Source organism: Babylonia areolata, chromosome 7 (assembly GCF_041734735.1).
Source record: "Babylonia areolata isolate BAREFJ2019XMU chromosome 7, ASM4173473v1, whole genome shotgun sequence".
Lineage (NCBI taxonomy): Eukaryota > Metazoa > Mollusca > Gastropoda > Neogastropoda > Buccinidae > Babylonia > Babylonia areolata.
Window position 1 is genome coordinate 50231645 of NC_134882.1, and position 26845 is coordinate 50258489.

At 38.3% G+C, this 26845-nt stretch overlaps 1 protein-coding gene and 1 long non-coding RNA gene across 3 annotated transcripts in view; both read left to right on the forward strand.

The window, feature by feature from the left end:
- Window positions 1-12377, forward strand: part of LOC143284100 (uncharacterized) — a 13159-nt gene extending 782 nt beyond the window's left edge. The window contains exons 2-4 of one of the 2 annotated variants that reach the window (XR_013055490.1): window positions 430-489; window positions 2306-4053; window positions 5422-12377. This is a non-coding gene — a long non-coding RNA (uncharacterized LOC143284100). The remainder of the gene's footprint in view (window positions 1-429; window positions 490-2305; window positions 4054-5421) is intronic. The other variant, XR_013055491.1, reaches the window with a different exon arrangement.
- Window positions 12378-14338: 1961 nt separating this feature from the next.
- On the forward strand, window positions 14339-26163 carry LOC143284297 (spermatogenesis-associated protein 4-like). The gene is made up of 6 exons (XM_076590998.1): window positions 14339-14492; window positions 15791-15920; window positions 16543-16661; window positions 19255-19417; window positions 21749-21959; window positions 25625-26163. The coding sequence occupies exons 1-6, from the start codon at window positions 14416-14418 to the stop codon at window positions 25732-25734; spliced, it is 810 nt and encodes a 269-aa protein (XP_076447113.1). The 5' UTR covers window positions 14339-14415; the 3' UTR covers window positions 25735-26163.
- The last annotated feature ends 682 nt before the right edge of the window (window positions 26164-26845 follow it).

Sequence of the window (26845 nt, forward strand, 5' to 3'; positions counted from 1 at the left end):
TATATAAACATATATATATGTGTGTGTGTGTGTGTGTGTGTGTGTGTTTCAGTTTCAGTAGCTCAAGGAGGCGTCACTGCGTTCGGACAAATCCATATACGCTACACCACATCTGCCAAGCAGATGCCTGACCAGCAGCGTAACCCAACGCGCTTAGTCAGGCCTTGAAAAAAAAAAAATGTACACACACACACACACACTCTCTCTCTCTCTCTCTCTCTCTCTCTATATATATATATATATATATATATATATATATATAATACCCTCACCAACAACTGATCCTACTAATAATATATACACACACACACACACAAACACACATATACATAGTTGTTCTGGTGAGGCTATGATATAACATAAGAAACCATGCAGTGTACTGATTGCAATGCAGGATTTATACTAATGTTTTCTATATTTCATTTTCAGCTTGCATCCACTCTAAACACCCGAAAGAAAACCAGGCCTGGGAGACAAATGAATATACAGGTGTGGACATTTTATATAACAGAACAAAAATGATGGGTCTGTTTGCTGTCTACTCCTGTTATTTCACTGGTGAAAAACCAACAGTTCAATACCTTATCCAACAGAATGTCTATTTTGGTTATGATTGGTTATGAAGGATATGAGAAAAAGGGGGTCAAAGCACTTTAACAGCACGAATCAGGTGCAGTGCTACACATTCAAGAGATTGTATATAATTATATATAATCTCTTGAACATATATACATATAATAGATAGATAGTTATATAGATATAATCAGGTGCAGTGCTACACATTCAAGAGATTGTATATAATTATATATAATCTCTTGAACATATATACATATAATAGATAGATAGTTATATAGATACTATACATATAATAGATAGATAGTTATATAGATATTTATCAGATGCAGTGCTACACATTCAAGAGATTGTATATAATTATATATAATCTCTTGAACATATATATACATATAATAGATAGATAGTTATATAGATATTTATCAGGTGCAGTGCTACACATTCAAGAGATTGTATATAATTATATATAATCTCTTGAACATATATATACATATAATAGATAGATAGTTATATAGATATTTATCAGGTGCAGTGCTACACATTCAAGAGATTGCATATAATTATATATAATCTCTTGAACATATATACATATAATAGATAGATAGTTATATAGATATAATCAGGTGCAGTGCTACACATTCAAGAGATTGTATATAATTATATATAATCTCTTGAACATATATACATATAATAGATAGATAGTTATATAGATATAATCAGGTGCAGTGCTACACATTCAAGAGATTGTATATAATTATATATAATCTCTTGAACATATATACATATAATAGATAGATAGTTATATAGATACATAGGTAGATATGTGCATGTGTGCATGTATGTAACATGAATACAACAGTAGTCTATACATATCTTTAAAACTTATGATTTTGCAAATTTTTGCTGCATCTGTATATAGTGTATACATCTCTCTCTCTCTCTCTTTCTCTCTCTCTTTCTCTTTCTCTCTCTGTCTATAAATATATATATATATATATATATATATATATATGTGTGTGTGTGTGTGTGTGTGTGTGTGTGTAAAGTTAGATAAAGTAGTAATAGTGATACTAAATACTGGGATGAGTGCTAGCTATCCATAATCAAAATGACCTTTATTTGCATGTAACTTTTGTGTGGTTTTGCAGTTTTTTTGTTTGTTTTTTTGTGATTTTTTTTTAAAATCTGAGGATGGCAAATTAAGCAGAAGAACTAACATCCTCAGCACTGTATAGTCTTATTTGCCTTGAGGAGCTTGATGATTAAGAGACTTTGTCATGAACTGTGTTGTTTGCATTTTGATTTTGTTTGTATGTTTGTTGTTGTTTTCCCGGTTTGACAGATTTTTGTTTTCAACGGTTGTTTTTTGTTTTGTTGGACAGTCCTGGACTATAAACAGCAACATCAAATGTCCCAGTCACCTGCAGTGGCCTGTGAAGAAGTGTGTTATGATTTTATCCCCATTCTGTGATGTATGTTTTTTTTCTCAGGATTCAGTCTCTTTTGCCTTCCCAGTTTTATAGAGGGAGCAGTGGGAGGCAGCTGTGCTACACTGAATATCATCTGCAGGGAGGGTAAATGGCTTTTCCATAAAAAGTTAACTCTGAATTGTTATGAGCAGACTGTAGAAGAATAATAGTAGTACTGGATTAGTTTAAATCCCTCAATCAGTCTTACTGACCTTGTGGAAATGAGTTTGAATATATATGAAAGGTCTGTTTGATGTGTTCAGACAGGTAGTGCCTGCTGTCATGGGCTAGCGTGCTTCAACCAAAACTGCAGTTATAGCAGATTCAGACGCTAAACTCCTGCTGACCACTGCTGAAGATTTGGAGAGAGGATATTGTGATGAACACTTGAGGAAGCAAATCATTTCATTTTCTTTCATCAGATATATCCACAGGTACAACTATCATTGCTTTTTGTGAAGAGATGAGTGTTCACCTGCCTTTACTGACATGTCAGTGATTAGCTGCAGCTAGCTGGTTGCACACCACAGTACAGTGAGCTTTGCACTGTGTCCCTCCACAAAGAAAAAATGGCAAATCTCTCACCCTCCAGAATGATGTCAGAACTTGAGAATGTCTCACGCGAGGTGCCAGATTTCAGTGATCTGCCAGACCTGATTTGGATCAAAGTTTTGAACATGCTGGATATGCGAGACTGTTACCGTGTGTCGCTGACCTGTTGCCGACTTCAGCAAGTTATGAGCAACTCTGCGGTGTGGAAATCAGTGACACTTGATCTGTCTCACCACCAGAATATGGGTGAAGGAAATCTTTCTCCTTTCCAGGAACTCCTTGTGAAAAAGTTTGGTCACACATTTCAGCACGTTGAAGTGGTCAGCAGTTGTTTTGACCTGAGGCCTGAGTCTTTCAGTTTGTTAGTGTCACTGGCTGAACACAACCTCAGGTCTTTGACACTCAGCACACACTGTGAATACAGAATATTTCAGTTCCCTGTGAAGACTACCAAACCTAATCTTTCAAGTTTTATGGATGTTGTGTGCCCCAAAGTTCCAGATGTGTATTTGAATGTGGAAATGAAACAGGGGACCTGGGATTTGTACCATGAGCCATATGTGGACATTTTAAAAGAACTGCTCAAATGTCCAAAATCTGATTTACGCTGCAAGCATCTACATTCTTTGAAATTCACCTCTGTTGATCGTCGATATGTTGGAGAGCAACTTCAATGGTGTGAGGTTGGGTTAGACACCCCCACTGCTGTTCTGATTTCAAAGTTCCCTTCTTTGCAACATCTCCAACTCAGTATCTTCAATGTGAGTGATGCACTTTTGGAGGAGATTTCTAATTCCAGCCGACACTGCTTCCTGCGTTCATTAACAATTGAATTTTGTCAGTATTTTTTTGAGTATGGCGATGAAGTTCCATGCTTGTCATCTGAGGCGTGGAGTGGGCTGGCAGACAACTGTCCAGATACTGAGGTGTGGTGTAAGTTCAAAACAGAAGACTCTTGGCCTTTGGAGGAGTCTGTGTTGAAGCGCGAAGTGCCTCTGTTTGGCATCAGCATTTTCTACGAATCAAACCACCTTACTCACCGGTTTACTAAACTCTTCTCACAGACACTGCGGTTCTTTGAGTATGTTGTTCTAGACAGGTTTGACTATTTGTATCATGATCCAAAAGACAGACTGCATGTGAAAGATGTGGTGCAGAGGTGTTGCAGACTTCAGCACCTAAAGTATGGGGGATACGTTCATGAAGAGGATATTGTGAAGATGGCTATGCTAGACAGGCAGTGGAAGACCTTTCAGATTCAGGAGAACAGAATCCTAGTCAGTGACCTGTCTTCCTCTGGCCGTCATGTGCTCCTCTTCAAGCAATCAGAAGAACGTCGAAGGAAGGTTTTAGACGAGCTGAATCGAAAAGTATCAAAGCTGCTTGGCTTCGTGTGGATGCCTTTGAAGGGTGAAAGGAGAGCTTGAAGATCAGGACAAATATGGAGACCACCAAACTGGTAGGAATCAGGAGAGGTGATGATGGCCTAACAGGTTGTTAGGTCATACATATACATTTAAAAAGATGATCATGTTATTTTCAGACTGTATCAGGTCTGGAGTGCTGCTTTCTCAGATCAAACACAGATGATTTTACAAAGCCACCTGGATCTGTAAACAAAAAGTGTTCAATTCATATTTTTTTGTGTGTCAAACAGTAATATTCAACTTGCTGATATATGTATATAACTCTCTTTATTTACGATGTACAGAACTTCAACTCAAGGCTGCTTATGCTACCAGTTCAGCTAGCACATAGGTAACTGAAAGGTACATTGCAGCCCTGTGTTTGTTCTGTATTGCCCATATATTCTGTGTAGCATATTCAGGATTAAAAGGCAATGTCAGTCTTGAATAAAACTTTAAAGTTATTCTGTGTTTACACATTTGTTCTGTTATTAGTGGTGTGTGCAAATGTCAAATGAACAAGCCTGGGGCTTCTTTTTTAAGGAAGTGTCTGGGTTTGTTCCTATGTACCTTTTATTTACCTGTATGTTTGCTGATTTGGTAGCATAGGCAACATTGACTTGAAGTGCTGTACCTTGTAAATGAACAGAGTTATCACTCTTTGTTGTTTATTTGAAAAAAAAGGATTTTGTATGCAAATCCATGAATTCGGTCTCTTTGTCAAATCACTTGAAAATAGACACACCCCTCTCTGAAAGAAACCACTCCCATATCCAAGTCACATGCATAGCATTGAATGCACTGGCTAGATTTAATGTGCATAGAACTTAGCAGAAATGTCATATATATAAATCTCTCTCTCTCTCTCTCTCTCTCTCTCTCTCTCTTTCACACACACACACACACACACACACACACACACACACATATATATATATATATATATATATATATATAAGAGAGAGAGAGATGGTGAGAACTGGTATGAAGTGAGTTGCTTTGTTTTCTTCACAGAGTGGCCCACAGGTTTCCTCATGAATGGAATCCTTGATTAGTTTTGTTGATATTTTTGATTGATCAAGTCCAAAACACATTGAGCAGAATCTCTAAAATTTCCTTATGCATTTGTCGTGCATAATGTGTGAGGGGACTCCTCAGAAATGTATGGGCAGTGAACAGTTAGCAATAGTGATACTGGTTGGGGTTCAACACAGACAATACTGACAGTTCAAGGGGGGCGTGGGGGAGGGGCGGCATCATTACTGAATGTCATCTGCATGGGCAAAAAGGCTTTTACATATTTGGTGAAATCTTACAATCAAACTATAAAGAAATATATGTAGTTCTAGGTTAGTTTAAAATCTTCAGTCTTATTGACTGTGTGGAAATGACTTTGAAATATATATGTTTGATGTGTTCAGACAGGTGGTGTCTGCTGTTGGGGGCTAGGGCAGCTATCTCGCCATGCGTCTCCAAACAAAACTACTGTCATAGCAGATTCAGACGCTAAACTTCTGCTGACCACTGCGGAAGATTTGGAGAGAGGAAACTGAACACCTGAGGAAGTAAATCATTTCATTTTCTTTCATTATATATGTGCACAGGAACAACCACCACTGATGTTTGTGAAGAGCAGCAAGTGTTATATAACATTACTGACATGTCAGTGATTAGCTGTAGCTAGCTGGTTGCACACCACAGAACAGTGAGCTTTGCACTGTGTCTCTCCACAAAGAAGAAATGGAAAATCTCTCACCCCCTGCAATGTTGTCAGAACTTGAGAATGTCTCACGTGAGGTGCAGGGAGAAGTCCCAGATTTCAGTGATCTGCCAGACCTGATTTGGATCAAAGTTTTGAACATGCTGGATATGCGAGACCGTTACCAGATCTCGTTGACCTGTTGCCGACTTCAGCAAGTTAGCAACACTGCAGTGTGGAAATCGGTGACACTTGATCTGTCTCAACGTCAGGATTTGACTTTCCAAAATAATTTGGACTTCAGTGTTGAAGGATACCTCTCACCGTTTCAGGAAATCATCGTAAAAAAGTTTGGCCACACATTTCAGCACGTTGAAGTGGTCAGCAGTTCTTTTGACCTGAGGCCTGAGTCTTTCAGTTTGTTAGTGTCACTGGCTGAACACAACCTCAAGTCTTTGACACTCAGCACACACTGTGAATACAGAATATTTCAGTTCCCTGTGAAGACTACCAAACCTAATCTTTCAAGTTTTATGGATGCTGTGTGCCCCAAAGTTCCAAATGTGTATTTGAATGTGGAAATGAAAGAGGGGACTGGGGATTTGTACCGTCAGTCACATGTGGATATTTTAGAAAAACTGCTCAAATGTCCAAAATCTGATTCACGCTGCAAGCATCTTAATTCTTTGAATTTCACTCCTGTGGAATGCCGGTATGCTGTAGAGAAAATGGCATGGCGTGATGTTGGGTCATACACACCCACTGCTGTTTTGATTTCAAAGTTCCCTTCATTGCAACATCTGCAACTCAGTGTCTTCAATGTGAGTGATGCACTTTTGGAGGAGCTCTCCAACTCCAGCCGACATTGCTTCCTGCACTCATTAACAATTGAATTTGTTGGTCAGATTTATGAAGAATCTGGAGAGAAAGTCCCACAGTTGTCTTCTGAGGCGTGGAGTAAGCTGGCAGCCAACTGTCCAAACACTGAGGTGTGGTGCAAGATCAACACAGCAGGATACTGGCCATTGAAGTCTGCATTGAAGCCTGAAGTGCCTCTAGTTGGCATCATCATTTTCTGTGGATCAAATGACACCAGAGTGTATGAAACGCACCTGGTTACAGAACTGTTCTCAGAGACACTGCGTTCCTTTGAGTACATCATTGGAGACATTTTGGACTATGTGTGTGGTGAAAAAGACAGACTGCCTGTGAAAGATGTGGTGCAGAGATGTTGCAGACTTCAGCACCTGAAGTATGGGGGATACATTGATGAAGAGGACATAGTGAATATGGCCATGCTAGACAGGCAGTGGAAAACCTTTCAGATTCAGGAGAACAAAATCCTAGTCAGTGACCAGTCTTTGTCTGGCCGTCATGTGCTCCTGTCCAAGCAACCAGAAGATTGTCAAAGGAAGGTTTTAGATGAACTAAAACAAAAAGTGTCAAAGCAGCTTGGCTTCACGTGGAAACCTTCCAAGTGTGAAAGAAGAGCTTATTTGAATCTTTATTTTTCTTTTTTCCAGAATTAGTTTGCCAAAAGAGAAAATCTTCGTACTATATTTTCTAATCACAGTTTAGATATGGGTAGGATCACATCTTCTCAAGTTGTTGTTAGAGTTGGCTGTGAGAGTAAAGAACATTATCATTTATCAATGGTGAACTGCAAGTGCACTGTGGCAGTTATGTGGCTGAGTGCTAAAATTTATAAATATTATAAACTATTTTTTATAGAAACTTTTTTTCAAGATATTATCCAGTATTTTAGGGGAGCTGTTGGCTTGTTTTGTGCCTTACGTTTTTTTTTTTTCATTTCATCAGTAAGGTGCTTCAACTTTGACTGTTCTCTTGGAGTTGGCCTATGTGCAGCTGGAATATGGGCAGTGAGAGCCTTGGGAATGTGGGGAATATGATGACAATGATGATACGGATACTTGCTCAGCGCCTTTCCACGATTTGAGACCAAGCTCCAAACTTGTGCATAGCAAACACAGAGTCATTTGCACAACAGCTGACTACCAGTACCTGGATAGAACTGACTGAGAGCTGACTTCAGGCGCACATCAATCGTTTCCTGTGTCATTCAGTCAGGTTTCAGCCACATGTACACACACACTCACACCTACATGCAGCTTTTTACATGTATGACAGTTTGTTTATTACCGCACCATGTAGGTCCCCATACTCTGTTTTCGGCAGTATGTTTTTGTTTCTATAACCACTGAATACTGTGTAGAAGAAGGCGGTTGTTGGTCAGGTGATTCCTCAACAGCAGGGAGATAGTTCTACAGCTCCTAAAGTACCAGGAATGTCAGCGGAGATGCCAGGGGATCTTTTAGTGTATGTAGGATTCACACCTTCTGGAAAATCCATGCTAGAAACTTCCTCTTTCATACTGCTCTCTTTGTTTCTGGCTTTATCCTTTTCTTTTTGTCATCTCTTCCTTTATTTTCTACCTTGCTCGTCCATTTACTCTTTTTTTCTGGAAATCCTTGAATATTTTAACTCACTCAGTACGGCCAGTCCTCTCTTCTCCTCTATACATACCCCTCGGATGTCCTGTGGGTGTCTGAATGACCAACCTTTAGCTTCCGTCGTCAGAATTGTGGTATTCTTTGTCAACATTCACCTCTTCAGTATAAGAGCCTTCCGCTTGCAATATTTTGATGATGGTAATTGGGGTGAAACGCTGTTAACGTCGTCTCTTTCGCCGTTCGTATGGAGAGAGTTAAGGCTTGAACTTGATAATTGGGTATCCGTACAATGTTGTATCCTTATAAAAACACAACGACACCTTTACCTTGTTACTCATGAGGTGCCTGTTGTCATGAGGTGCCTGTTGTCAATTTTTGGTTTTGTTTGCCTGTTACTGTTATGTATTTTTTGTATTATGTAAAATGCCTTCTAACACAGATCAAAGTAATTTTACAAAGGAACTTGAATTTGCTATAAACAGTTTATTTACATTTCATATTTTGTGTCAAATAGTACTGTTCAACCTGCTGGAATATGATTTTGTCTGTTTATGCAAATGACAAGGGCATACATATATTTTTTTTTTCAACAGGGATTGTTAATGTGAATGACTAAATTTCCCACTTTTTCAGTTTTGGATTACTTAGTATAACTATTTTTGTTTTTTTCTTTGTTTTTGTTTATAAATCCATGAACTTGGACTCTTTATTGCGTTGCTGGACACACCCCTCTCTGAAAGAACTTGCACCCATAGGCTTTGTCGTATGCATGGCATAAAATAAACCATTGCATACACTGGCTACATTAACAGGCAATGTGATGTATAATATAGTCAGTTATATCCAGTTTATAACCTTGTGCCACGTATAGATCAGGTGATGTTTTTCTTTTCCCAAACACTTGAAGTCCTTTTTTTTATTTTTGCCCTATTTGTGAAGGAGATTCTCTTGTGTTTTTTGTTGTTGTTTTTTTGTTTTGTTTTTGTTTTTGTTATATAGCATTTGTTAATTAATTTAACCAACAAAGCCTCTGATGTTTGGAACCCAACCTCTGTGTTATTCAGGTTGCCATAGATAAGTGTGAGCTATGTACAGTGTCTCTGCTTTTTATCAATTTGTTTAATGTGATACATGTTAATTTGAGCAGACAGTCATACATCAGCATTGTGGCACAATTGGTGAGGCGTTGGTTTCTGGCCCAGTGGTCAGGGTTTAGTCCCTTGCTTTGACTTAGTGTAGTGTCCCTTTACTCCACTGGAGTAAAGGCACTTTCCTCCAATTTTCCTCACCTGACTTCTGTTGGGGAAGTTTGAAATGGTGGAAGGAGAGGGTTGGGCTCAGCCTTCCTGTGCCGACCCCTAGACACAGTGGATATGAATTCAGTGCCCTTACAACCGTAGAAGTCTTTGGGACTGTTAGCATACAGCATCTTTCCGGATACTTTGGGTCCTGCTTTTTAGATCTGTGATTTCTCTTATCCTGACCTCCACCTCCCACCCCCAGCCCCTCTCCTTTTGTCCCAACCCACCTTCCTTTTCAACCCTGAAAAGGTTTTGTGTGTTTGACTTTCCCCCCCCCAGTCAAGTAATGTCTTTTCAAAGTTATTTTTCATGTTATTTCTATGGTTTGAGTTGGCCTAAAAGGCTGTACTGGTGAAAGCTAGCTGCTTTGATGTCCAAGAGATTATCTCTTGTTTTGTTTTGCTGGTGTTACTGGTACAGCCACAAGGCATATTGCCTTTTTTCTGATGATTATGTTTGTGCATATTTGTGCATGCAAGTAGTATTGCAATTTGATGTTTCATGTGTTATAAAAGATGTTTTTGATAAGATTTCTTCCAGAAAAACATGGGCTCCTCAGTCCTGTCTTCAGCTGATAATATATATATATATATATATATATATATATATATATATATATATATATATATATATATATATATATTGTTCCCAAATTCAGCAGAGAATCATAACAAGAGAACTGATAATTCTTTAGCTGTGCAAACCAGTGTAGTTCACTACTTTTTACAGCCTGTTACATTCCATCAGTCACATCCTTAAAAACGAACCAAAAAACATTCCTTTCCAACCAGTTGGCATAATTAGGACACTAAATTCTGTATGTATAAATTGTTTTTATGGAGTCACATCTGTTTCTTCCATGCATGTTTTTTTTGTTTTTTGTTTTTGTGTGTGTGTGTGTGTGTGTGTGTGTGTGTGTGTGTGCATGCATATGGGTGTGCGCAAATGTGTGTGTGTGTGTGTGTGTGTGTGTGTGTGCTTTGTGTCTGATTGACATGTTATTTGAAAGCACTTCGAGAGGTTTGTAAATTTTATCTACTATTGTTACTATCATTGCTAGTTGTTGTAGTAGTGTCCATTTATTTATTAAAGAGATTTGAACTGATTTATTCTGTGGGTAAAATTGTATACATATCCACAAGAATCATTGCTGGAATCTCTAATTATGGCAGTCATGGTGTTATTTTCATTTTCCTTTGGATCAATATTTTGCTTTGACTGGAGATTTGAACTGATTTATTCTGTGGGTAAAACTGTATACATATCCACAAGAATCATTGCTAGAATATCTAATTATGGCAGTCATGGTGTTATTTTCATTTTCCTTTGGATCAATATTTTGCTTTGACTGGACACACTTTTGTTATGCCATACTTTACTCAGTTCTGTTAATCAAGTTCAGAACTTGATCAGGCTCTTTTGCCGCATGTTTTTTGCTGTTGTTTTTAAAAACTTTTTTTAATGCATTGTTGAGCAGTCACGCCATCATTATTGATATCATTATTGTATCAGTGTGAAGAGAGAATATGTGTGACTGCGTGCATGCATTATGATCATGGTTTTAATATCTGTATCTGGCTGTGATAATAGTTTAGCTCCTTTTGATGAATTTATTATGTGGAGAAATCTGTGTTCATTATAAAATATTTCAACTTTTTAAATGCTGTGAGTGCATGGATGGGGTACAAGTGGGAGTTGTAAGAGATGGTGGGGGAATAGGGGACAAGGGGTGGGGTGGTTAAAAGGGGAGGGTGGAGAATTTATGTAAGGTTGTTTTTTTGTTTTTTTTTGTGGTTTTATATATTTTGCTCCTTTGAACTCTTTTAATGTGCTATAATCTTACAGACTTATGTACTTATGTATGTAAAAGGTTATTTTACTTTTGTGTCATCGTTCTGTCTCTTGTTATCTTGTTGCCCACAAGCCAGTTTTCCTGTTTTTTGCGAGACAACTAAACGGATTTGATTGACTGACAGACTGTTTGATTATATATAAAGCCAAGAATGTTCATTTGATCTGATGAGTTTCAGCACAGACTCCAGAAAAAGCTGCGTGTGGTCGTCAACTTGTTAGTCTGGTGATAACGGTAAGGTGGCGACAAGGTGTGTGTCTGCATGGTTTTTGTATGTAATGAAGAGTTTGGATACCCCCTTTTTATTTCCATTCTCAAGATTTTAAATGCTGTACAGTTTTCTTTTCCTTTAAAAAAAAAAAAATGTTTTTAAATTTTTTTTTTTATTATGTTTGTGTATTTTTTTATTTTTTTTATGATTTTTTTTTTTACTTTTCATATTTTTTTGCCACTATCAAAATTTATAATGGTGTACATCAGTTTTCTTTCACAGTTTACTGCGAAATAATAACACATTATTACTGTTATTATTATCATTATTATTTCTTTATAAATCATCATCATCATCATCATCATCATTATCATTATTATTAAACTCACAACATCGTCTTCCAGATGGATATGTCTTTGAATGTAACTATGTTTTACATTCTGTATTGTTTGAACAAGTATTGATCACACATACATACAGTGCTCATGAGGGTGTTGCTGTACACATTGTTGCCACATGAAAGCTGTTGCTTAACTGTTGATGTTGAATATATCATGAAGTTCAAATTGCATCACATTCAGTTTCTTTTGGTTTCACTATTAGTTGCTTTGATATTTCTAAAAAAATCTTTGAAGTTATATGCTTACAAAAACTTGCTTTTGTTTTTCTCAAGTATCTGTGTGTGTGTTTACAAACTTGCTTTTATTTTTTTTTGCAAACATCTTTAAAGTTGCAGGTTTAGAATCATATGTGTTTACAAACTGCTTTAGATACTATACACAGTGTACAACACTTAGGAACTGAATCATCAAATAAAAAGAATGTTGGAATGAAACGTCCTTCATTGTGATAAATGTGTGGCGAATGGTATGGTGACCTTACATTGTCAATTGTCGATCCAAACAACAGATCGAAGCTGCATTATGCACACACAGAACAGTACTTTTATTTTCCTTTCATTTATAGTTTTTTTAATTTCTTTTCTTGTGTTTTACATTATTTCATTTACAATTAATTTACAATAAACACACACACACAGTTACACAAATTTCTGCATGAGCACTTACGTGCATACACTCACACACACATACTCTCAGATGCATGCAGTCACACACACACATGCACTAACAGTATGTACACACGCATGTACACACACACACACACACACACACACACACATGTACTTAATGTAAACTAAAACAAATGAATGGGAAGATCCTTGAACAAAATTAATTGGGAAACAAATAAACAATTAATAAAGCATGAATATGCGTACATGACTGAAGAAATGGAAAAACAAACAACGAAAACCAGTTTGCACTAGATTTAAAGAGAGAGAGAGAGAGAACACACACACACACACACACACACAAACACACACACACATTCATGTGTAAACACATGCATGCACACCCACATACACAGATACACATACACACACACACGCTGGGCGTACACGCACACACACACACACACACTCACACACACACTTGTCCTTCCGATCCGAATCATACCGTCATTGGTTCAAGATAACTGGAGACATGGCACATAATGGTTGAAAAGAAGCGAAGGTGAATAGAGGAACAAATACGTCAAGTTATTGTGATTTTATTTATTTTATTATTTATTATAGATTTTATTTATTTTAGATTTACCAAGTGTATAACTAGTAATACTAATAGTACTCGAGATCTTAGTTATTAGGAGCACCTGGCTCTTTTTAATATGCCTAGCCTACAGTTTAGAAGATTAAGAGGTGATCTCATTGAAGTATACAAGATCATGCACAATATTTGTGATCCTTGCACCACCTCTTCCTTGTTTACTATGGCTAACTACGATAAAACTCGAGGGCACAACTTCAAAATAAACAAAACTAATTTCCTAACTAACCAGTTCCGCAAGTTTTTTACTATCATAAATCTGTGGAATAAACTTTCCTATGACACCATCAATGCACCATCAGTAAACGCCTTCAAAAATCACATTGACAAAAAGTTTAAGGACCATGTATTTTCCACAGAGTTAAATCTTTATTGAGTTGTAGATAAATGTAGTATACACTATTCCTGATTTAAACAAGGGTCTGTTCACAACAAGTGATCCAAAAGCACATAAACAGACACTGATTATGAGGGCTAAAGGCTTTTAGCCTATAGTCAAACATTTCTGTGATTCTGTGAACATTTCTGTGATTATTATTATTATTTTTATTTATTTTTTTAAGGCAGAAGTGAAGAACTGTAGTGGCAGCAATATATGCTACAGGGCACACAGAGGATTAAGTACCTCATATATCTTACGTTCTGATAGTTGTGTTTCGGCGTTAGTACTCTAGTAACATTCTGGTAGTATTCTAGTGGTAGTAATTTACAGCGTCGGTGAAACTAAAAACGAAAGTATGTTATAGTCCATTCCAACTTTTCAACAGAACTGGAAGTTTGATATACCGCACTGTGACACATTTTCAAACGTCCTTTTTTGTCTAAAAAAATTAATGATGATAATAAAAAGAACATAATCAAACCTCTAGACACCTTTTAAACTCAAACAAAATACTTCGGTTTATCTAAAAAAAATTTTTAATCAAATACAAGTGGCCGATGGAACAAAAGACGACTGTGTATAGTTTCACACTTAAAAAAAAAAAAAAAAAGCTTTATCAGTTTGAAAATCAGTGTGTGTGCATGTAGTGCTGTATACAAATATAATCAAAAAAAGAACTAAATTTGTACGAAGTGGAGAAATCAGGTCACTGGAATATCATTTACTGCGAGTCTATACAGTTGCCGAGGAACGTCGTATACTTCCGGTGTGAGTTCAGATCGTTCCTGTTTCGCACTGGGAGTTTGTTTTCTGGGAACTGCCCACATAAACAGTCATGTCTGGCCTACCAAGAGAAGTGCTGAAGTGGGTACAAAGTCTTGATCTGGCCTGGCAAGTGAAAATGCCAAAATGGTAAGTGAGGATTTATTAATTATTAATTGTCGACCATTTTCCCGCCACATCTTGCAATGTGTATACATACATGAAGTCCTCCATGCTTTATACTGCTGTAGGGATGTTTAGTTCATTGTTATAATTCGCTGTTAGTTAGTCCAGTCCTTTGTAGCTCTTCCTTTCCCTCTACTCTGTTACTTCAGTGCTTCAGTCATCCCACCACCTCTTCCATCTCCCAAATGCACATACACACATACACACCTTTTTTCTTCTGTTTTCTGTCAAATATCACAGTGAAAAAGTGTTAAACTAAAGAAAGAACACTAATGTTTTTGCACATGTACACAGACATGCATGAACACATATGCACAAACTTACATATGTTCATGTACAGTGGTGTATTGAGCAGTTGGAGAGGAGACATACTCTGTGGAACACCCACACACTGTCTATATTTGATGACCTTTTATGCCATCCAGTCTATCATTGTTGAGGAAAATAATGTTTTTGTTTAGTCAGATTTTGATTTTTTTTAAAAAGACAAAAAAAAAAAGACAGAAGTCATGCTATTGTGTCAGAAGATATCTTTTTTGTGTTGTTATATTTGTGTGTTTTCTCAGTTATAAGTCAGTGTGGGGATGCACAAATTGTATACACTGTTTGTGTTTATTCTCAGTTGTGAAACAGAAACCCTTTGATGACAGACTAGAGCCTCACTTTATTGGGACACTAATTAGTGAAAAGTGATAACAATAATTTTTGCAGCTGAACCAGTGGTCAGAAGATGATGTGGCTTTCTTCTCATACACTAACCAGGGGGTCAAATGACAAAGACCACTTAAGTTGTTATGATGTTGTGGGTGTGTGAGTGGAAACTGTTCTACAGTACACATTGTGCTTTGCACTTTTATTTTATCCTATTTCATATCATTTCATTATACTTCATTTTATGTTCTTTTTGACTGATGTTGCAGGCGTAGAGTGATATCACTGCCTTTGGTGGAATTTGTCTTCACTGAAGTAAGAATCATACTTATAATTTCAAAAGAGACACCAACACTGGCAGCAGATAAAAAAGACCACTGTTTATTCATAGTAATATACTACTACTACTACTATTACTACTACTACTACTACTACTACTACTACAATGTCTATATCTATATCTGTATAGCTACTGCTGTATCTAACACTACTGTTACTAGTGCCACCATTTAATACTGGTGGGCAGCTGATCAAGTTCACATGTGTTTGTGTTTTAATTCACTCAACACATTTATTTTACAATGTTAATTTTTCTTCTGCTTATTGTGCAGGGACCTGACAAATGGTTATCTGGTGGCAGAAATCTTCTCCTGGTACTTCAGCCAGGAAATATGCATGCATTCCTTCTACAACGGCGACTCTCTGGAACTCAAACAGAAAAATTGGTACCTCATCAAAAATGTGAGGAAAACCTATATCTCAACAATTGAATGGATTTTATGTGATGATTTATTCAATGCTCTGCTGCTACAGTTAAGCGTGTTCTACAGGATGATTTATTTAATGCTCTGCTGACTCGTATCATGTTTAGTATTTGACTGGTATGAAAAAAATTGGTGAATGATCTATGCCACAATTAACACTTCAGTTAGTTCAAATGACAGTACTGGCCCTCGATCAGGAGTAAGCATTACCAATGATACATATACATATATATATATATATATATATATATGTATGTATGTATGTATTTAATGAAATTGGTTGATTTGGGACCAAGAATGGATTAAAAAACTTCCTCTTTATTTTCCATCAAATATATTTTTTTTAGAACAATGAAAGAACCAACTTGATTTAGGCAATATCCACATTTCCCCCCTCAAGATGGAATGGCACGCCGCATGCATGCGCTATGCACGATCCTTAATATCCACATTTCCCCCCCTCAAGATGGAATGGCACGCCACATGAATGCGCTATGCACGATCCTACACACTCACACACACACAGGGGCTTGCAAGCACATGTATACATAAACAATAGTTTCTTAATCTAACATTTATTCTTTGGGGTGTGATTGCAGTTCATCAAATCCAAGCAGTTTGACATTCCGGAGGAGGTGGTGGAGGGGACAATCCATTGCAAGGAGGGGGCTGCGGCCTTGCTTCTGGAACGCATGTATGAGATTCTGACCAACAGAAAGTAAGTGGTCAGTGGTGTGTGTGGCACTGTAGTAAGTGGTCATCGGTGTGTGTGGCATTGATATGGTAGTAAGTGGTCAGTGGTGTGTGTGGCATTGCGATGGTAGTAAGTGGTCAATGGTGTGTATGGCATTGTGATGGTAGTAAGTGGTCAGTGGTGTGTGTGGCACTATGACGACAGTAAGTAGTCAGTGGTGTGTGTGGCACTATGACGATAGTAAGTAGTCAGTGGTGTGTGTGGCACTATGACGATAGTAAGTGGTCATTGGTGTGTGTGGCACTATGACGATAGTAAGTAGTCAGTGGTGTGTGTGGCACTATGACGATAGTAAGTGGTCATTCGTGTGTGTGGCATTGGGATGGTAGTAAGTGGTCAGTGGTGTGTGTGGCATTGTGATGGTAGTAAGTGGTCAGTGGTATGTGTGGTATTGTGATGGTAGTAAGTGGTCAGAGGTGTGTGTGGCATTGTGATGATAGTAATTGTCAGTGGTGTATGTGGCATTGTGATGGTAGTAAGTGGTCAGTGGTGTGTGTGGCATTGTGATGGTAGTGGCTGTATCCACATTCCTTCCCTCCTTCCCAAAAGCAAAATTATTTTGCATTTTATGTTTTTCTACATCTGTTAACTGTTCTGTGATTGTTCAGTTTTCTCTTCAGATTTGCTCATTCAATGATATTTCTTTCATCAGTTTACTGAAAATTGAATGTAAGTAAAACAAGTTCAGATTTTTAGACGTTGCTTTTGGCTTTCCTTTTGAATGCTGGTATTGTGAAGCAGTGTTTTTAAAGCATGCAGTTAACTGCTAAATCCAGACAGTACTGAAAAGCATGAGAGAGTGAGCAGTTGAGTTTGATAAGTTTCCATCATGACTTGTATGACCACACATCCTTCAGTGGACTCTGGTATATACCAGATCCATATTTCATAATTACTGTTACACAGCACAATTATTTGACAGATCTAAAAGTTGAACCATTCATGGTCTCCCAGCATGCTGAATCTACATTACTGTTTTAGTTCAAATGTCATGTAGTTTGCTTTCATCACCCGTAATGAGGAATAATTACAAAATGATGTAACCAGGGCTGCCCTTGTGGACTTTTCTCATACAAAGTCATGGGACTGTATATTAATTGTTTCTGAATAGTCTCAACATTGTAGTGATAGTGAAAAGACTGGATTGAATGCAAGTGCATGTAGTTGGTTTTATTCAATTTATTTGTTCATTTTTTTCATGTTCAGTGTGTGTTGTGTTTCCCTCATATGACATCTCGCCAGTGCTCCCCAACAGGAAGGTTCTGCATTGTGCATTATGTATTGCCTCACATTGCATGGTGTTGAGTTCTGTTTCCTATTGCAATAAATCAGTATGAAGAAAAAAATAAAGATAAAAACCGGTTGCTTTGTTCAGGTTGTTTTCTCCAGCACAGTCACCACAGTACTAGGAATGTATTTGTAGAACTATAGTTGTTGGGAGTAGTTAAAATCGAACACTGTTGTGATTCATTTTTCATATTAGATCATTAATATATCAATGCCAAAGAAAACAACAACAACACGGATGTAGGATTGTGGTTCATCATATCATCTCAGGTGGATCTTTCTAATGGAAACATACCAGGAACTTAATGTTGGTTGATTTTGACATCCGAAAAGGGGTTAATCAGTAACCATATTTTTCAAACGGTTCTAAGCACAGTTACCCAGACCCAAGTTGACTGGAAAGGAACAGGATTGTTTGGGAAAATATCTGACCTTTTCTGTGGAAACACCTTGAATACACAGCTTCTTTAGTAAATGTTCTAAAACCTTTGCCAAGGAGGAAATAATATGATACTGCATTGCATCGTCTTGTGGTTCTGTTGCACAGTGTTGCAGTACATAACATATCACGCAGTATTGTTTTGTATTGTATTGTGTTGTATTGTATTGTACCTCAGTGCCCTAGTCAGTGTGTTGAGTTTATGTATAGGTTAGGTATCTATCCCTTTTTTTTTTTCTCAAGCAGACGCAGTGTAGCATGTATATGGATCAGTCTTGCATGCCTTGATGCCTCTGTGAAACTGAAAATGTATTTTGTTACAAAGGAATTTTTCCATGCAGAATTTGATGGCCAGTCTCCAAGGGAATACAATTTAAAATCTGTCAGTGTGCACTGTATTTTCTGTTATATATGTATATGTTGATGAGCTGTGTGCTTCAGACTGTTAACTTATGTATATAACCCCATCACTGCAGAATATTGGTGGAATGGGATCAGTTTGGTCATGACTCAGTTCAGTAAAAACTTCTCGTGTACGGCAGTTCTAAGTGAGGAATTTTATTTTACTGAACAAAAGTAATACAATTCGAAGAGGAAGAAGTCCAAACAAATAAGGATGACTAACATCATGATGTCAAAGTCCAGTTTTATCACAGTGAGGTGACAGTCTTCATTGACAAGCATTATCAGCAGCAGGTCAAAAAAGTAAACTATGTAATGGTGATCTGTGTGGTTCAGGGTATTTATTTATTATCTGCTTCATTAGACGGACATCCGTATTTTTTAAACATTTATGCATTTTAAAATGTTACAGTGATGTGTGTGCATCAGGGTCAAGAAAGTGCCTAAGGAGATGGAGACGGACTTCACAGACTACGCCTATCAGGTGAAGTTGCCCATGCATGCACGTTCCACGGCTTCCAAAGCTGTCAAGAACAACTTGCGTCTGACAGAGGCCAAGGCTGACGTCAACATGATCCACACAGCGCAAAAGGTAATGATAGTTCAGATATTGTCAGCGTTCTGGAAAAAAGTGGGTGGGAATGTCATCCTGTGTGTGTGTGTGTGTGTGTGTGTGTGTGTGTGTGTGTGGCCTGCGCTGGCATCAACATACAGTAAACAGCCTAGTCTCCTTCACTGCTAGGAGCTTAATGGTAAAGATTATGTCATGAACTGTTATTTGACAGTTGTTTTTTTTGTTGTTGTTGCTGTTGTTGTTTTGGTGTGGTTTTTGTTGTTGTTGTTGTTGTTTGTTTTTGTTTTTGTTTTTTTGTCAGATGTGGCAGTTGAGTTTATTTAGTTGAGCAGTCCTGATAGGGTTCTTTGCGGTCGACTGGACTGAAAGCAATGATGTCAAACATAAAGAAAACAAGAACCAGGTCTAAGTAAAGTTTGGTAGCATGAGGATGTTTGTGTGAATGTATGCATGCAAGCATATATGTGTGTACAAGGGAATGATGCATTTGCTTGCATGCTTGTGCACAATGACCAATGTACTTGTTTGCATGACAATGCATACATTCACACTGAGGTGCTTGTACATCCAAATATTCCAGAAACTGGTTTATCAAAATGTCATACCATTGCTGGATTTGCAAATTTGCCTTCAGTGCTTTCTGGTTTACAGATCCAGTTTTGTCATGTGGTTATAAGATGACATGGTACAACATTGTGCATGCATGATAGAGGAAAAAAAGATAGACTACTTCAGAAAAAAAATATCTGAAGAGACTACCCAATATGCACAATCAATATGCTTGTTGTTTTTTAGTCAGTACAACAAAATGCTTTAATTCTCTAGAACAAACATGCACAAAAGCAAAAGTGAAATGTCATCTGGCTCCCAGTCCGTCTTGCCTCCTTGTCAGTTTCAGATTGGAGCATTTTCAATTTCAAAATATCAAAGTATCAAATACAGGTGGTCATGATAAAAGACAGGAAAAAGTTTAAACTTCTTCATACATTACCATAAAATTTGCCTTGGTATTAAAACGGTGGAATGTTTATTGATGTGGACAGAACTGCCTGGTCTAACGTGAAAATGAATACTCCAGCATACACCTGATTTCATCAAAACAAATTAACTGATGGGGAGCACCAATTTTTTTTTTTTTTTTTTTTTTTTTTTTTTTTTGAAACCATTGACTTTTTTTTTTTGGGGGGGGGGGGGGAGTGAGTGGGGCGGATGTTGTGATTTTCATGTTCTAATTAATCTTAAAGATAGCTGCTCCACTCCCCTGCTTTTCACTTTTTGCATGAATGAAGATTGTGAACTTGGGCAAATCCTATATGGATGTTGCCTCTACATATGTGTGTTGCTGTACTATGAATGTAGGCAAAGGTCTGAGCATGCATATCTTTTACACCGAGATTGTTTGCATATGTGTTTCATGTGTAGGTTTTGGATTCAAGTGAACACTTGCGTGCAGAAATGTGTGTGGGTTTATACATGTATGCTTCATATATTGTATGTTTTTGGTTGCTGGTTTTTGGGGGATTTTGTTGTTGTTGTTGTTGTTTTTTCTTCACAACAGCTGCATTATACATGCTATGACTGACTACCATGACAATTTTGCATCCACCCCCTTCCCCTTTTTTTCTGTCAGTGCCAGGAAATCATCACCACCACCCAGTGGCTTTTTGTGGTCAGCTGGGCTATAAGCAACATAATTTGATGAATGAATGAATGAAAGGGATACTTATATAGCATCTATCCTGTCGGAGACCAAACTCTAAGTGCTTTACCAACACTGGGTCATTTGCGCAACAGACTGCCTACCTCAGTAGAGCCGACTGACGGCTGCTATTGGGCGCTCATAATTCACTTCCCGTGTCATTCAATCAGGTTTCAGGCACTGCGCACATACACACTCAGACATACATGATTTGATTTGATCACGGCCACCACGGGCGCAATAGCCAAGTGGTTAAAGCGTTGGACTGTCAATCTGAGGGTCCCGGGTTCGAATCACGGTGACGGCGCCTGGTGGGTGAAGGGTGGAGATTTTTACGATCTCCCAGGTCAACATATGTGCAGACCTGCTAGTGCCTGAACCCCCTTCGTGTGTATATGCAAGCAGAAGATCAAATACGTACGTTAAAGATCCTGTAATCCATGTCAGCGTTCGGTGGGTTATGGAAACAACAACATACCCAGCATGCACCCCCCCGAAAACGGAGTATGGCTGCCTACATGGCGGGGTAAAAACGGTCATACACGTAAAAGCCCACTCGTGTGCATACGAGTGAACGTGGGAGTTGCAGCCCTCGAACGCAGAAGAAGAAGAAGAGAAGAAGATCACGGCCACCCTTTTCATTCCCACAGTGCCAGAAGATCATCAATGACCACATTGACCATCGCCGAGTGGAGCGAATGCTGGACCCTGGCCGCTTTGACATCAAGCCCACCCTCGGTGAGCGCTGCCTGAGGAAGTCGCTGCCTGCACAGACAGCAAGCGCCGAGCAGGTGGCCGAAGAGGAGAAACCTCTTGAAGAGAGCAACACGGCAATGTCAGCACCCATGGGAAGGGAGATAAGTAAGTCTTCTTGGATTTGATTTTGCATAATTAACATGCAGGCACATATGTAAGAATTTTTGCACATACATGCATGCACACACACACACACACACACACACATGTAAACATACACACATATTAACGCAGACACACTTGCTGTTTGTCTCAGTCTTTCTTTGATAAAGTTGATTTTCCAGAATCTGAGTAAGTTTGACTTACATTTCTATACCTACTTCTGCAACAACAGCCGTGTATCATAGACAACTGCAGTATGACTGGTATTTTGTAGCTGATACTCCAACAGTTGCGCAACTGTTATCCTTTACACTAGATTGTTTTGCAGTTTATAATTTTTGCTCCCAGTTGAAAAACCAACAACATGCTATACCATCTTTAATATTTTCTGAATTGGACTGGTTTATAACAAATAATATTATTGTGGAGTGACTGGGAGGGGTGGGGTTGAAAGCTGTCAGAGGTGTACTGGACATTTATTTTGTAGGCCTGGTGTTGAGTGCCATGGGCTTAAGTCATCCATTTCCTGAAAGTCTGCAAGTGGCATTCAACTTTGTTAACCAACAGTGCAGGTGTTTGTCTCGCAGTTTGGTGCCTGCTTGACAGAAAAACAAAACTAATCAGTCCTTCCGCTATAATTATTGATATGACCAACATCAAAATCAGTACTAAAACAAAATATCATGAGGCAGGACTGAATGTAAAGTCTTGAATTTAAGTGTGTGTTTTTTGTGGGTTTGTTTTGTTTTTTGGCTTATTAGTCTACAATGTCATGTATTTTAAAGTAAAAACATTAATACTTTATGTGAAAAATAGGGTTTCTCATCACCTCTAAGCACTGTTTTTGATGATAAAAAAAATTGCTGGGTCATATGCTGAGAAGAATCTGATTCCAAGTTTCTTGCACTTGTAAATACTGTAGGAAGGCACTTGGTTAATTTTCATTCATGATTTGCAAAAGATGATGTCAGTAGGAAAGGTGTTCACAGCAAAACCAGGAGTGCAGGTGATGTTTGGAAAGTTCTTTAAGCAGATGTTGGAGCCTCATAACAAATTAGTTACACAGGGTACTGTCTGGCTAAATGGTAGCAAAGGCATTTTTTTGTGTGTGTGTGTGTGTGTGTGTGTGTGTTGTTTCTTGTGTTGGTGTGAACAGGCAAACGTTGCTCTCTGTACTGACATAATGCTGTTGAATGCTGATGTAATGTGAATGGATCTATCCTGCTTTTCCAGCAGACTGATTGTATCTCCTGTGGCTTCTTCAACTTGGAGAAAATGGAGGACGCAGTGGTTATTTCCCTTGTTACACTATTTTAGGGTCTTTTGTTTGTGGTTGGGAAAGGTGAGACCCCAACACTTGGGACTTTTCACACCCCCAACATAACCCAGCCCTGGCCGAGTCCTTTCCTGCTGTCCTTTCCCAGCAAGATTCTGTCAGCTGCACGTCCAGTCAGTACAACCTTTAGCATCCACCTCCCTCTACCCCCAAGAGATTTGAATTTGTACAGTGTCTCAGTGCACCCCTCTGTGCTCAGACCACCTCAGTTGCTTGTATCAGTGCAGGGAAGGGTGTGTCTATTAAGGAGCAAGGTGGCAGAATGGATAAGATGCTTGTCTGCCAATTCAGAGTACATGAGGGTTCAGGTTCGAATCCTGCTTTCACCCTTTCTCCCAAGTTTGACTGGAAAATCAAACTGAGTGTCTAGTCATTTGGAAGAGACTATAAACCGAGGTCCCGTGTGCAGCACATACCTGGCGCACTGAAAAAGAACCCAAGGCCACAAGGGCGTTGTCCTCTGGCAAAATTCTGGATAAGAAATCCTTTGGATAGGTACACAAGTACACATAAATGCACTGGGTTATGCTGTTGTCAGGCATTTGCCTAGAAAACGTGGTGTAGCGTATACGTATGTGTCCGAATGCAGTGATCCCTCTTGAGAAACTGTTACTGCTAAAGCAGAGTGAATGTGCTCACTAAGCTCAGTTACTGGTCTCAGAGGGTTTGCTTGATCCCAAGCGGACCTTCTGCTACTGTATTCAACTTCAGGCACAGTAAACTTGTTTTTTGGGTTGTTTTTTTTTATTTAGGTGGGGGTTAATGGGGGCACCTTAGGTGGAGATCTATTTTGTTGCAATAATTATGCATTTGCTTTCTGATTTGGTCCTCAGATTTCTGATATGGACCTGATATTTTTCATAATTTCTGATATGGACCTGATATTCTTCATGTCAAAAAGACCAGCACTGTGCTGCAGTACGATAGTGTACCTTTATCACACACAGTACAATGTTGCACAACCATCTGAAATATCGCTCTTAGAACTTTTGAAGGAACACATTCCATTTCCCACAGTTTGACAAGATATACATACATTGATTTCCAACATAAAAAAGCTAGAGTTTTCATGCATTTTTTGTTGTTGTTTTTTCAGGTGATTTCAGATATTTGAGCAGTGGAACAAAATTTCACACGCTTAATTCAGGATGCATGAAACATATTTAGATTACTGTCAGTACACAATATTAACTCTCAGTACGGCCAGTCCTCTCTTCTCCTCTACACAGACCCCTCGGATGTCCAGTGGGTGTCTGAATGACCCAACCTTTAGCTTCCGTCGTCAGAATTGTGGTATTCTTTGTCAACATTCACGTCTTCAGTATAAGAGCCTTCCGCTTGCAATATTTTGATGATGGTAATTGGGGTGAAACGCTGTTAACGTCGTCTCTTTCGCCGTTCTTATGGAAAGAGTTAAAATGTTCCCATATTTTGAGATCAGTCTGCAGGTTTTGTGCTCATTATTGCTGAAAGGCTCAGTTGTTCTAATCCACTTATTTCATACAACTTTCCATTGTTCTTCTCTTAACAAATGTTATCTTAGCACTTGCCAGTCCACTATGCCAGTCTTTTCTATTCTGACTGAGCATGTGCCTCTATGCATGTATGAATCAGACAAGAGAAACAAATGATAATGATTGTCGAGTCAAAAACAGTGTTCCCAGTGACTGTAGATTGTATTGTTTTACTCTTTTTTGTCTCAACAGATTTCTCTGTGTGAAATTCGGAGAGCACGGAGAGCGCATTGCTACACTGAGAGTGCCATCCTTTTTTTTTTCTGCCTGCAATTTTATTTGTTTTATTATCAAAGTGGATTTTTCTATAGAATTTTGCCAGGGACAACCCTTTTGTTGCCGTGGGTTCTTTTACGTGCGCTAAGTGCATGCTGCACATGGGACATCCGTTTATTGTCTGATCTGAATGACTAGCGTCCAGCGAAGGGGAAGAAAATACTGGCGATTATGAGATTCGAGCCAGTGTGCTCAGATTTTTCTTGCTTCCTAGGCAGATGCATTACCTCTAGGCCAACAATCCACTCTTTCATTCGCCTTCAGGGCCGATAGGATGTAAAATGTTTCCATCCTGTGACTGCTGAGTTACTTTAGTGGTGTAGTGTTAAGTAAGGGCATGACAATGCCCAATGGTTGCAATCTGTTCTGGATGATGGCATCATAGCACACCACACTGTTTCCGATTGACTGCCAGTTCTTCAGTCATATTGATACACTAGTTTGATTTGCTTGGGTTGCATTTAAAGATTTGTAATGTGAGAAAATCAACTTATGGACAATCTATCTGCGAGTGCTTAAACTTTCACTGAATTTTGTTTCAGGCGAGATGAGCATCCCAATGGCACGAGAACCCAGCGTGCACTTCAAAGAGATCCAGGTACAACAGATGGACAAATCTACATTCTACAGTATGCCCATCCATGGGTTTTAAGTCATTGGGACAGTGTTGGTGGGAACAGTTTTTCTGTTTGTTTTTTTCAGGGACAGTGATGTACATTATTTTTTGGAATATATTCTGAGGTGATCTAATGTTATTTTAGGTTGCTGTTTATATAAGTGAGACAGCCAGTTACTGCAAGATCGTTTAGCTGCCATCAGCAAGAGTTCTAAGTTTGTAAGGGAAAGATTAATCATGCAGAAATATTGACAATTAACATATGACAATGTATGTAATGTGTCAGTTTTTTGTTTGTTTTTTTCTAAACCTTTTTAGTTGGCTGTAAATGACTGACAGTGTGGAGTATGAACATTTAGCAGTCAAGATCTTGATCATGAATTGCACATACATACAGTCTGTTGTCTTGAAATGTCATATGTCTGTGATGAAGCACCTGAATTTGTTCATATGTAAAAAATAAAAAAAATCTTACATGAACTGTACGTGTTGGAAAAGTGAGTGTTGGCTGTATAGAAAAGAAGAATTCATAAAGAGCACCAGAACCTATCCTGGAAATTTATCTTTGTCCCCACCCCCCCAAGCAGAAAAAACGAACAATAAAACGAACAAAAAAACATCATCTTGGGTAGATTTTCAAGGTATCTTTACTTAATTTGAACTCAAAGAAATATTTAGCCTATGATAGTTTGGTTAATTGGTTTCCTGAATCCAATTACGTTTCCTAAAGATGTCCCCGACAGGTCCAAAACTGTTGGAGGACACATATATTCAGGGACAGCAGGTGGGGCAGACATCACACACTGTGCTGTCTGTCAGACGTCGGGTGCGGTAAACAGTGATGTCCTCGTACTCTGTAACAAGGAAAAAAAAACCCATATATATATATATATATATAATCAATAATCACTGACAGATACAGGAGCATAATATGTGCACTCAGAGCGACACATCTTAATGTGTACTTAAATTTCCCCCAGAATGTCACTCAGACACTGATGTCCTGGTGGTTATCGTCTTCATCAAAAGTGAACTTTCCACCAACAGAGTTTATCTAGGATTTGCCATTGCTGGCCTGCAAATTGCTACATTCCCAATTTATTCCACAAGAACAATCACATTGTTACACAAATGTAACAAAAATAAA